This window comes from Miscanthus floridulus, chromosome 6 (genome assembly GCF_019320115.1).
Source record: "Miscanthus floridulus cultivar M001 chromosome 6, ASM1932011v1, whole genome shotgun sequence".
Taxonomy (NCBI): Eukaryota; Viridiplantae; Streptophyta; class Magnoliopsida; order Poales; family Poaceae; genus Miscanthus; species Miscanthus floridulus.
In genome coordinates, this window is record NC_089585.1 from 102934536 (window position 1) to 102946764 (window position 12229).

Here is a 12229-nt window from a genome sequence, read left to right on the forward strand (position 1 = left end):
GAAATCCGACATGGATGTGAGGTGTCTAGCTTGGCAAACAAGTTTGATACGGGTGTCAAAGTAACGCTATTGAAAAAAAAACAATACAAGAACAACGGATTTTAAGATCGATCAAATTCACAAGTAAACTTCTCCACATTTCATATTTTCCTCCTTACCTGTTGCCTTTTCTGTTGTCTGTGTTATTGTACCCTAGTAAGCTAGGACTACTAACTCGATTCGGAACCAAAACCCCCGATATTTCTCAGCTACAAGTCAGCGGTAGCCCTCCCACCGCCGCAAGAACAAACGGAAGAGGCGGAGAAAAAAAACCCCGGACCCCTCCCTTCGTCTCCCCTCTTCGGCGGCGCGACGGTAGAGGGATTCCGTCGAACACATCATGGCCGCTCTCGCGTCAGCCGCCCGCTCGAGGCGCCGGCTCCTCCCCTACCTCAACCGCCTCCTCCACTCCGCCTCCACCACCGCAGTCTCCCCGTCGCCCTCCACCAGCCGCTTCCTCCGCCACGCCTCGCCGGTGCCCTGCACCCCTGACCACTCCCCGTACCTCCGGTTCCCCGCCGCGCGCGTCTCCACGCTCCCCTCGGGCCTCCGCGTCGTCACGCAGGCCTACCCGGCCGCCACACGGATGGCCTCCGTCGGCGTCTGGGTCGATGCGGGGAGCCGCTTCGAACTCCCTGGAACCAACGGAACCGCGCACTTCCTCGAGCACATGGCCTTCAAGGGCACCCGGCGCCGGCCCAACGCGCAGGCGCTCGAGGTGGAGATCGAGGACATGGGCGCGCGCCTCAACGCGTATACCTCCCGCGAGCAGACCACCTTCTTTGCCGACGTGCAGGCGCGCCACGTTCCGGCGGCGCTCGACGTCCTCAGCGACATCCTACAGCACCCGCGATTCCCCGAAAAGGCCATCCAGCGGGAGCGTGGCGTCATCCTCCGTGAGATGGAGGAGGTGAGCTTGTTCCACGAATTTGCTGTGCTGTACCTTTCTGGCCCTTCAGACCTCGATTCATTGCTTTACTACCTTAGAGTACTTAACAGTATTCTCGTTGCGTTGCTAATTGGACATACCATTGTGATAAGGGTAAAGGCGAAAACTTTATGGTGTGTTTGGTTTGTGGAGTCATCCTATGCTTCCTGGGGTGGTGTATTATGAGTTCATCCCATGAACTTTGGTGAATCAACCCATTCCTCATGCATGTACTAATTATTAGCTTGTGAGGAATGAGGTGGTGATGGGTCAACTCATTCTGTTCCACAAACCAAACAAAAAAGTGAGGAATAAGAAGAAGATGGCACACCTCATTCATCAAACCAAACACACCCTTAGATGCTCCATTGGGTTTTCATGTAAAAGTGGGGACTGCGTTATTTTAATGCACATTTGGTATTGCTTTAGCAGGGACATTGCTTATTGAAGTTTCTGTAATTGACTGGTTATTATAAATTAGCGTGGCAACTGTTATCTATTTTAACTCTTAGTTTGAGTCTTACCGCCTGTGACCGGAAGGTCCCAGGTTCGAGTCACGGTCTCCTCGCATTGCACATGCGAGGGTAAGGCTTGCCACTAACACCCTTCCCAAGACCCCGCACAGAGCGGGAGCTCTCTGCACTGGGTACGCCCTTTAGTTTGCACCCAATGCTATCCATCTCATTCAGCATCGGTTTATCCTACATTTGGAAGCTGGTTCCTATGGGCTATGGCACATATAAACAGATATAATACCCTGACCCCCTGACCGTTGTTTTTATTTGTATGGGAGAACATTTTTACTGGTGCTGCATGCGATTATGATAATTAGCAGTAAATGCAGCTGTTTAGTGATATCCTGATGATTCCTGTGCTACGACAATCAATATACAAAAAAAATTTAACCATGTAGCATTGCTGGTTTTCCTTTTTAACATTATTCTTCCATGATCATCAGTGAAAAAAATGCTTGATGTGGTTAATAACAGCTCTTGCTACTAAAATGGAACATCTATTGCTTGATGTGGATGCCTGATATGTTTTTATTGAAAAACAGGTGCAAGGTATGATGGAAGAGGTGATATTTGATCACTTGCATGCAGCAGCATTCCAAGGCCATCCACTAGGGGACACAATATTAGGTCCTGAAGAGAATATTAGGTCCATATCTAAGAAAGACTTGGAGCAGTATATCTCAACTCACTATACCTGTCCTCGAATGGTATTTCTTTCTGACAATTCTGAAAGTTCATACACGTTGATTCTTCTTGAGCAGAGAATGTAAAATTTTTATTCTGCTGTCTGGTCTAGGTTGTATCTGCTGCTGGAAGTGTCAGTCACGATGAGGTTGTTGATCAAGTGAAAGAATTATTCACAGAATTCTCCACTGATCCAACTACTGCTGATCAGCTTGTCGAGGCGAACCCAGCTATTTTTACTGGATCTGAGGTCTGGTTTGTTCATACAGGATCTTATCTTATTTAACAATTTCTAGGCCATTTCAAATAATCTTTAATTTAGTTTAGTGTTTTTCCCCCCACTCAACTGATCTTCAGCTTTTGTAGGTTCGTGTAGAAAATGCAGAGTTGCCTCTAGCACACGTTGCAATAGCTTTCAAAGGCTCATCATGGACTGACCCTAGCTCCATTCCCCTTATGGTGATCCAAAGCATACTGGGATCCTGGTACAGGAGCATTGGGGTTGGGAACTGCTCAGGGTATGAGAATTCCCTTCCTAGTTTACATTTGATTTGTTAGTAATTTGCTTTCCTAGTGTATTACCACCAAATTACTGTTTAACACTGATGCTACTTATTGAAACTACAAGGTCTTCTTTAGCTCGTGGTATCAGCAATGCTAATTTAGCTGAGAGCCTCATGGCGTTCAATACTAACTATCGGGACACAGGAATATTTGGCATTTATACTACTGCTCAGGTAAGTTTGTTGCTCTATCTTTTAAGTTTGTTCTAGTCCAACTAGCCTGAACGTAAGATCGACACTTATAGGATCTCCTGTCTTTTTCCTTTTATCTCATTATGAGTTCGTCTTTTGTAAGCTCTGAAATTGCATAAAGATTAATTTAGTATAGTACTCCCTCCATTCATCAATGCAACACATATTTTGATTTGGAAGGTCAAACTTTATGAGTTATGATCATCAATTGGTCACAAATTACATGCATGCTATTATATAGATATTGCATCAATAGTTCGTCTTTGAAATGCCTTTAAGATAGTGATGACTATATAGTGATGACTTTATACAGCAATTGAAAATATAGTTAAGATGGTTGTCAAAAGCTACTTTTGAAGGCTCTCATTCCAAAATAAGATTTAGATTGATGAGTGGATGAGATAGTGATCACTGATTAGGCGTGCGTATTCCCTTGCAACATTTGTGGTTACACATTTTAATGATCAAGCAGTGAGGATTCTGAATGCCTTCTGGTGGGATAGGACATGTTTGTTTGAGTAAATGAATGGCAATCCAGATCAGATCTCTGGGTTTGGCACGAGGAAGGGGACTTCCTTGTTAAAATGACGAGGGGTATTCATAAATACTCTCTATATATTCCGTCACATAGGCTGAATGTAGCCAATGTCTGGTTAATATATTATATGGATCAATAAACTACTCAGACAATCACTTGTATTTGCACAGCACAAAGTTATATTGAAATTTCCAGTGACCATTCATCTATACCAGATTACCAGCAGCTGAACGAATATATTGATTTGACGGGGATATTGATTGCTACAATGTTTCTTACAATTTGTGAAATCAATTGCAGCCTGACACCCTGCATGACTTGTCACGGCTAATAATGGCGGAGTTTAGAAGACTTGCATCCCAAGTGTCAGAAACAGAGGTTGCTCGTGCCCGCAATCAGGTAGCTGGTTCTGTCCCCAACATCCTATATGCTGGTATATTTTGTACATTTCAGCTGTTAATATCTTTTTTTTGGGTATTGCTATTTATAGTAGAAGAAAAAAGTGATGGGTTACTTTGTCTATCTCCATTAGAGAAGGGAGAAAGCTAATTCTTTAGTTTTTATTGGTCTGACCCAATCTATATAGAACTATGTTTCATCAAAAACAAGCACATGGCAGTGAATATATATAATCAATATATTATATCCAACGTTATCAAATCGTCTAATCGATCCTAGTCGCCATGGCACCGATCAGCCTGATTAATCGTGACTAATCGTAGTGCATAACTGATCGCCATGGCACCGATCAGCCTAACTAATCGCGATTAGTCAGACAACTTGATAACATTGGCTTTCTCTAGTAAGCCTTGACACGGGTATGGCATGGTTCCTGACATATCGGTGATTTGGTTATACACGTATTTTCTAGTAATCCTATAAGCTAGTAAGCCCATATTCTCCCTCCTTCCCTCCCCTGGCAGTGGATATCTTTTTTATTTGGGAAAATTGCTACATGTTGTTGGTCCCTCGGCTGCCCTGCACAGGTAAGCAGTAAGCTTACCAGCACACTCACTCGCTATGGCTAGAGGTAAAAGAAGAGATTGAGCTCAAGAACACACACACAGCACAAGCCCAGCCCTAGGCCGAAGCTCTGCTTCTGAATGTGGCAAACTGAACTGCTCTTTTGCATTGCCTTAGGTGTGATATATATACAAGTGCTAGTACCTCTACCAGGTACATTGTTGTTGGTGAGTATACCAACTACCTACTCCTAAGGTACACCAACTACTCCTAGTACTAGCACTACAAAGCTTAGATTAGCCCATTACCAAGACATAGCTGATGTAATAGCTACCAACTAATGTACTAGAGGTGGCCTATTGCTATACTGCTACAGCAGTAGAGACTGGACAGCCGAGCTGACCAAATGCCAACTTTGCTGCAGCAAGAGAGAGAGAGAGAGATCAACGGCAGATTATGTCCTACAATTCTCCCCCTAATCTTGCTTCTAACCCGATGCCTTGATCTCATCCATGCCAATCATCTTCCTCAGCTCCATGAACCGCAGGCACCCGAGTGACTTGGTGAGGATGTGCAGTGAGCTGTCTGTCAGGTCTCGATGAACTCGATGACGATCTGCCCTCCATCGATGTAGTCCCGGAGGAAGTGGAACTTGATGTCAATGTGCTTGCTCCGGTCGTGGAGGACAGGGTTCTTGGCGAGGGCGATGGCGGGCTGGTTGTCCACCATCAGAGCTGGCGGGTGAGCTTCCTCGCCAGTCAGCTCACCCAGCAGCCGGCGCAGCCAGACAAGCCTGGCACGCCACCGTGGTTGCTGCGACGTACTCCGCCTCGCACGTCGACAGCGCCACGATCTTTTGCTTCAGCGACTGCCAAGCAATGGGGGCCGCTCCAAGGAAGACGAGCACGCCGAAGTGCTCCGTCGCCCGCCATGTCTGCGTCGCTGAAAATAGTGAGCTTCCGGCTCACCTTCCTTTGCCTTGGGGGGTGCCTCACTGAAGACCGTGAGCCGCAGCCCACCCTTTCCTCCACTCTTGGGGAAGATGATCGCTTGATCGAGCGTCCCCTTGACGTAGCGCAGCAGCCTGTTCACCGCCGTCCAGTGATCCTCGCGCGGGTCCTCCATGAAGCGACTGACATACCCGACCGCGAACGTGATGTTCGGCCGAGTATGTGTGAGGTAGCGCAGCCCACCGATGATGCTCCGGTAGCGCGTCGCGTCCACCTTCGCTGCCATGCTGTGCTTGGATAGCTTCAGCCGCTCCTCCATTGGAGTTGTGCACGGCTTGCACTCCGCCATGCCGCTGCGCTCCAGCAGCTTCTCCACATAGGCGCGCTGGCCTAGGGAGATGTGCTCCTTCCCCTGCCTCACCTCAATGCCGAGGTAGTAGGAGACCGCGCCGAGATCGCTCATTTTGAAGCGAGCAGCCATCTCGCGCTTGAAGCCGTCGATGTCCTCCGCCCGCGCTCCAGTGACGATCAAGTCGTCCACATACAAGCCGACGATGAGCTCCTTCTTCCCCCGTCGCCGCGTGTACAACGCATGCTCTGTGGCACAACTAGTGAACCCAAGCTCGCCCAAGGTGGCGTCGAGAACGCTCGAGGGGCTTGCCGCAGCCCGTAGAGCGCCTTACGCAGCTTGAGCACCTTGTGCTCAGCGCCCTTGACGGCGAAGCCGAAGCTTGCTTGACGAAGACCGTCTCCGCGAGCTCGCCGTTGAGGAACGTAGACTTGACGTTGAGGTGGTGGACGCGCCAATCCTTCGCTGTTGCCATGGCCAACAGCAAGCGAACGGACTCCATTCGCGCCACCGGAGCAAAGACTTCCTCGAAGTCGATGCCCTCACGCTGCACGAAGCCGCGGGCGACGAGCCGAGCCTTGTACTTGACATGGCGCCGCGCTCGTCCCGCTTCACCTTGTAGACCCACTTCAACCTGATCGGCCTGTAGCCCACCGGCGGATCCACCAACTCCCATGTCCCATTGTCCTCGATGGCCTTCATCTCTTCCAACATCGTCTGGCGTCAATTGTCGTCGCGTTCAGCCACTGCAAACGTCGGTGGCTCCTCTGCACTAACAAGGAGCAGCTCTAGGTCGTCGAGAAAACAACTAGCCAACCCAGAAGCTCCCCCTTCGCCGACGATGTTGTCCACCTGCCTGAACCGGACCACCTCGCCGTCGTGGAAAGCGTCCACGTACTCGTCGATGTCGGTGGGTGGAGAGGTGAACTCGATTGGTGGTCTATGGCCTCCTTGTTCTGCCGGAGTGGTCGGCATCATTGCTGGACCGCTCGGCACCACTGCCGGAGTGGTCGGCATCGCTGTTGGACCGCTCGGCACCACTGTCGGAGTAGTCAGATCCATTGCTGGAGCGGTCGACACCACTCCTGGAGTGGTCGGCTCCACTGCTGCTGAAGTGCTCGGCACCCTCTCTGGAGTTGTCGACATTGCTGGTGGACCGCTCGGCACCACTCCTGGGGTGGTCGGCACCTCTTCTCTAGCGTCTCCACCACCGTAGATGACTAAGTGTTCGACGACGAAGGTGCTGCTCAAGCTGCCAGCTTCCCCCGTGCCCAGAATCTCCCAGTCCCAGGCTGCCATCTCATCGAACACCACATCCCTAGAGATCACCACCTTGCCTCTCTTGGGATCATAGAGCCGATACGCCTTGGTGCCCTCTTCGTAGCCCAGGAGCACCATCAGCGTGCTCCTGTCTTTCAGCTTGCCGAGGTGTGGCTTGGTGTTCTTCACATGGCCGACGCAGTCAAATGTCCTGAGGAAGGACACATTCGGCTTGCGTCCATGCCAAACCACGAACGGTGTCTTGCCCTTCAGAGCCTTGGTGGGCGCGCGGTTGAGGATGAACACCACCGTGGTCACCGTCTCTCCCCAGAACTTTGCCGGCAAGCTTTTGGCCTTCATCATGGATCGAACCATGCCGACCACCGTCTGGTTTCGCCGCTCCACCACGCCATTCTGCTGTGGCGAGTACGGCGCGGTGTGGTGTTGCACCACACCCTGATCAGCGTAGTATGCAGTGAACTCCAGTCCGCAGCACGCGTAGCTTCTTGCCGCTCTCCGCCTCCACGCGCGCCTTAAACTTCTTGACCGCTTCCGCTGCCTCGGTCTTGCTGGTCAGAAGCTGCAGCCACATGAACCGGCTGCAGTCATCCACCAGCAAGATGAAGTACTTGCGCCCGCCGTGCGTCGCCGGCGTGATCGGCCCGTAGAGGTCACCATGGACCAGCTCGAGGGCCTCTGCTGCACGGTACTTCGCTGTCTTCGGGAATGGCAGCCTCCTTTGCTTCCCAGCCAAGCAACTGTCACACAACTCGCCGGCGTGCTCGATGTGAAGCAGCCCAGTCACCATGTTCTCCAGCTGACCAAGAGCGTCGAAGCTGAGATGGCCATACCAGACATGCCATAGCCACGGCTCCTCCGTGCGCCGTGCAGCCAAGCAGATGGGCTGCTCCACCTTCAAGTCGAGCAGGTACAGCCGGTTCCGGGACCTCTTCACCTTGGCAAGAAGCCGCTGCTCCCGGTCCCTGATCCTGAGGACGTTGTCCTTGATCAGTATCTCGCTGCCACGCTCATCCAGCTGGCCAATACTGATGATGCTTGAACGCAACTGCGAGATGTAATATACATCCGTCAGCGCGCGGTGCTCGCCGTTCTGGCACCTAAAGATGATGGTGTCGTGTCCTCGGATCGCCACCCTTGAGCCGTCACCGAACTTCACCGTGCCGGTCACGTTGCCGTCGCGCTCAGAGAAGGCTTCCTTAGAGCCCGTCATGTGGTTGCTGGCGTCGGAGTCCAGGTACCACCGCTGCTCCTGCTCGCCGCTCACACGTCCGAGGTGGACTTGGGCGCGCGGTTCGTCGAGGTTGACAACCTTCAGAGCCTTGTCGTGCCCTTCCACCGCCATCACCTCTCCCTTCTCATTGGCCTCAACATCGTGCAGTGCACAGAACGTCGCCATCAGGAGAGTGGCCTCATCATCCTCATCAGCCTGCGCTAAATGAGCCTCAGCCTTCTTCTCCTGCTTACGATTTGGGCACTCCTTTGCCCAATGGCCCGTCTTCCCGCAGTGTCGGCAGGCGTTGGGGTCGACCTTCTTCTTCTTCGTCTCCGAAGAAGCCTTGCCGCGGCGCTTGCCATCGCCACCGCGGCTGGAGGGGGCTTCCCCGGACTTCTCCTTCGTCCGGGTAGCCCACTCCTCCTCTATCTACAGCAGCTTGCCGCTGTCCGTCGTTGTTGTGGCCTGCTCCATGCGCTCGTCCACTGCCCGCAGACGGCCTGTCACATTCTCAATGGTGAGGGTGGACAAGTCCAGCATCGTCTCTATGGAGAGAGCGATTTGGATGTACTTCACTGGTACAGAGTGGAGGTACTTGGGGACCGCCTCTTCTTTGTCGATGGTGACGCCGTGGCTCCTCAGCTTGCTGATGAGTGACTGTAGGCGGAGGGAGAAGTCCTCCACCGACTCACCATCCTTGAACTTGAGGTTGGCGTACTCCTGCTTTAGCAGCTGGGCCGTCGCCTTCTTTGTGCGGTCGTAGCCGACACGCATCGCTGCAATGGCCTCCTACGCCTCCTTAGCATAGTTCTTTGCCCCCAACGGCTCCCTGTACAACGCTGACACAACATCGAGGATAGCCTCCAACGCTGACATGTCGTCTTCTTCGTTGTCGGTGCCCTTGTCAATGGCATTCCAGAGCCGTCGGGCTCTGAGCTTGACCTTCATGGTCACCATCCACTCGCCATAGTTGGTGCGAGTCAGCGTTGGTCAACTGGTGCCTCTGACCTCCCGCACCGTGCGCACGACGACCTCCTATCGTGGCTGGGCAGCCCCAGCAGCGCCGCTGCTGGGGTCTGTCTCTGAACCGTCCGTCATCGCCGGCGGTTAGTCCGGCGACGGCGCTTGTACGGCTTTGATATCACTTGTTGGTCCCTCGGCTGCCCTGCACAGGTAAGCAGTAAGCTTACCAGCACACTCACTCACTATGGCTTGAGGTAGAAGAAGAGATTGAGCTCAAGAATACACACAGCACAAGCCCAGCCCTGGCTGAAGCTTTGCTTCTGAATGTAGCAAACTAAACTGCGCTTTTGCATTGCCTTAGGTGTGATATATATACAAGTGTTAGTACCTTTACCAGGTACATAGTTGTTGGTGAGTACACCAACTACCTACTCCTAAGGTACACCAACTACTCCTAGTACTAGCAGTACAAAGCTTAGATCAGCCCACTACCAAGATATGACTGATATAATAGCTACCAACTAATGTACTAGAGGTGGCCTATTGCCATACTGCTACAGCAGTAAAGACTGGACAGCCGAGCTGACCAAATGTCAACTCTACTGCAGCGAGAGAGAGAGATCAGCAGCAAATTATGTCTTACACATGTTCATAAAGACAAACCTTTCCCTTCCCTTTAAACTATAATGGATTTATGATACTGTGTTGTTGTGGACAATTAGAAGCATGAAATATGCTAATATGATGTAACACTGTTGCGACATTCAGTTATCGTGACATTCACATATATGTTCCCCTAAATATTGGTGAACTGTAGAACTTTCTCCTCGTGTAAACACTAATCTGCAACTTGGTAGATCTGGTTTGCATTAGTGGAACCTGAAACATATTTTAGGTGCAGCAACACTGTTGCGACATTCAATTATCGTGACATTCACATATATGTTCCCCTAAATATTGGTAAACTGTAGAACTTTCTCCTCGTGTAAACACTAATCTGTAACTTGGTAGATCTGGTTTGCATTAGTGGAACCTGAAACATATTTTAGACTAACACATGTATCTTATGCCAGCTGAAATCTGCTCTGTTACTTCACATTGATGGATCCACCGCAGTTTCTGAGAATAATGGTCGCCAGGTATTCTACTATTCTAGCCTAAACTTCTCAGAATAGCAGCAGCTTCTCCCATCCTGATTAATAAGATTTTTCTTCAACTCTCTCGTGCAGATGCTAACTTATGGGCGAGTCATGCCGTTCCTAGAGCTTTTTGCGCGCATTGATGCTGTTGACTGTGCTACAGTAATGGAAACTGCCAAGGAGTATATAATTGATAAGGTAAATCTTCAGAAGTGGTGACTATTCTACTAACTCAGAGTAATAATACAGTATCTTTGGTGAACGGGTCTGTGGTATAGTGGTCATAGGAGCCTTAATAGCATCTTAGGTCCGGGGTTCGATTGTCCGTGAGAGCAAATTTAAACAGACCTAGGTTAAAAAACACCCCTCGTCGGCAGTCTCCCTGTGTCTAGGGCAGATGGCCTTCGGGGTGTTTCTTGGCCTGTGTGCGAGAAACTTAATGCAATTCTTCCCCACAGGAGTTTTAATACAGTATTTTTTTAATACTTTGAGATACCGGAGGCCTCATGCACTGACATGATTGGTTTGGCAATTTACAGGATGTTGCTCTGGCTGGAGTGGGACAGCTCACGAATTTGCCAGAGCTTAGTTGGTTTCGCTCGGAAACATGTTCTGATGATGATTTTACTCGAAGAATATTCTTTGGGAATGCAAAATAGTTGAAGCTGTGGCTCTGTTATAGTGTTGTTGTAACTCTAGGTCATTCATTCCAAGAAATTATCAATTGATAGATAGCATCAGCTGTTTCAGTTATTTGTTAGATATTTTCCTTTTGTGTTTGTACTATACTTATTTTGATGCTAAATGTGCAAATAACTTTCTTTGCTGTGGTGCTCTACTTATGAATTCACCTCATCTATGAGTTGTAAGAATAACTTTTGATATAAAGCATATTGAAATGGTTAAGTGGCAAAAGAGGGGACAATGAACTTATGAACAGAGAATCCCAGAACATCAGATATTGCTGTATTCCTGAGTGGATCAATTCAATTGCCCATCTTACCTAGTAATGCGCTGTCAGCAGTTTGAGTCTGCATTAGTTGCAAAACTAAAAGGTTAGAACGAATGGGCTTGTTGAGTATTGGTGTATGGGTTGAAGTTATCATCATGAACTGATTTGGTAGACGACCTGACAGCAAAAACTTTTCAACGAAACGTGGAACCCGAGACAATTTTCCCGGCCAGACTGATGACGCTCAGATACACGTACACAGAAACCTTTTTTTTTTTAAAAAAAAAGAACGGCAGGAGCTCTGCCTCTCAATTAAGGAAGTTAAAAAACAAATGTTTATGTATAGGACATGCCCTGCCTAGGCAGGCAAATAAACAGGGCACAAAGGCCGACAAGGCATGCACAAAGATCACAGAAAGCAGCCAAAGCTCATGGCCTGCTAACCCCTCCATTCAATAGCCCTTGTTTGTTGTTCAATGTGTTCTTTGACTCTAGTAGCGACCTGCAGCACCGATTCTTGGGCGTTGTTGAATATTCTTCGGTTTCTTTCCTTCCAAAGATTTCAGCTTGTGTAGATCACCAAACCATTGAATCGCCTCCTTTCTTCCCTTGTGACTTTTGTTGCAGCCTCCTCCCACCAAGAGCTGAGGTGAACATGGTCATGTGCAGACTGTATGAGGTGGCTGTCAAAGTTCTCCCAGGTTAGAATTAGACTCCATACCGCAATTGCGAACGAGCAAAGAAGAGATAGGTGGACACATGTTTCCAGTGGACCGTCACAAAGCACATAGTGATCTTGGTGAGGCCATCCTCTTATTTGCAGGTTGTCCGCCGTAAGCACCTTCTCCTGCACAAGGATGCAAGCGAAGACTTTGCATTTGTTTTCCGCCCTAGCCTTCTAGATTAGCTTGCTCTTGAAGGTGGGATATGAGCCTCTGAATTGGATCCTTGAAAGGTCCT

At 49.6% G+C, this 12229-nt stretch overlaps 1 protein-coding gene across 1 annotated transcript; it reads left to right on the forward strand.

The window, feature by feature from the left end:
- The first annotated feature begins 203 nt into the window (after positions 1 to 203).
- LOC136458850 (probable mitochondrial-processing peptidase subunit beta, mitochondrial) lies at positions 204 to 11271 on the forward strand. The gene is made up of 9 exons (XM_066458765.1): positions 204 to 949; positions 2025 to 2189; positions 2279 to 2416; positions 2533 to 2684; positions 2795 to 2903; positions 3760 to 3858; positions 10252 to 10317; positions 10408 to 10515; positions 10857 to 11271. Exons 1-9 carry the CDS (start codon positions 380 to 382, stop codon positions 10974 to 10976), a joined length of 1527 nt encoding a protein of 508 aa, XP_066314862.1. The 5' UTR covers positions 204 to 379; the 3' UTR covers positions 10977 to 11271.
- The last annotated feature ends 958 nt before the right edge of the window (positions 11272 to 12229 follow it).

Excerpts from the sequence above, each read along its gene's own strand:
- LOC136458850 (XM_066458765.1), top strand. The coding sequence starts at position 380 with ATGGCCGCTCTCGCGTCAGCCGCCCGCTCGAGGCGCCGGCTCCTCCCC. Across the intron at positions 2,685-2,794 it reads GGGGTTGGGAACTGCTCAGG|GTCTTCTTTAGCTCGTGGTA; the intron begins GTATGAGAATTC and ends TGAAACTACAAG. Across the intron at positions 2,904-3,759 it reads GCATTTATACTACTGCTCAG|CCTGACACCCTGCATGACTT; the intron begins GTAAGTTTGTTG and ends AATCAATTGCAG.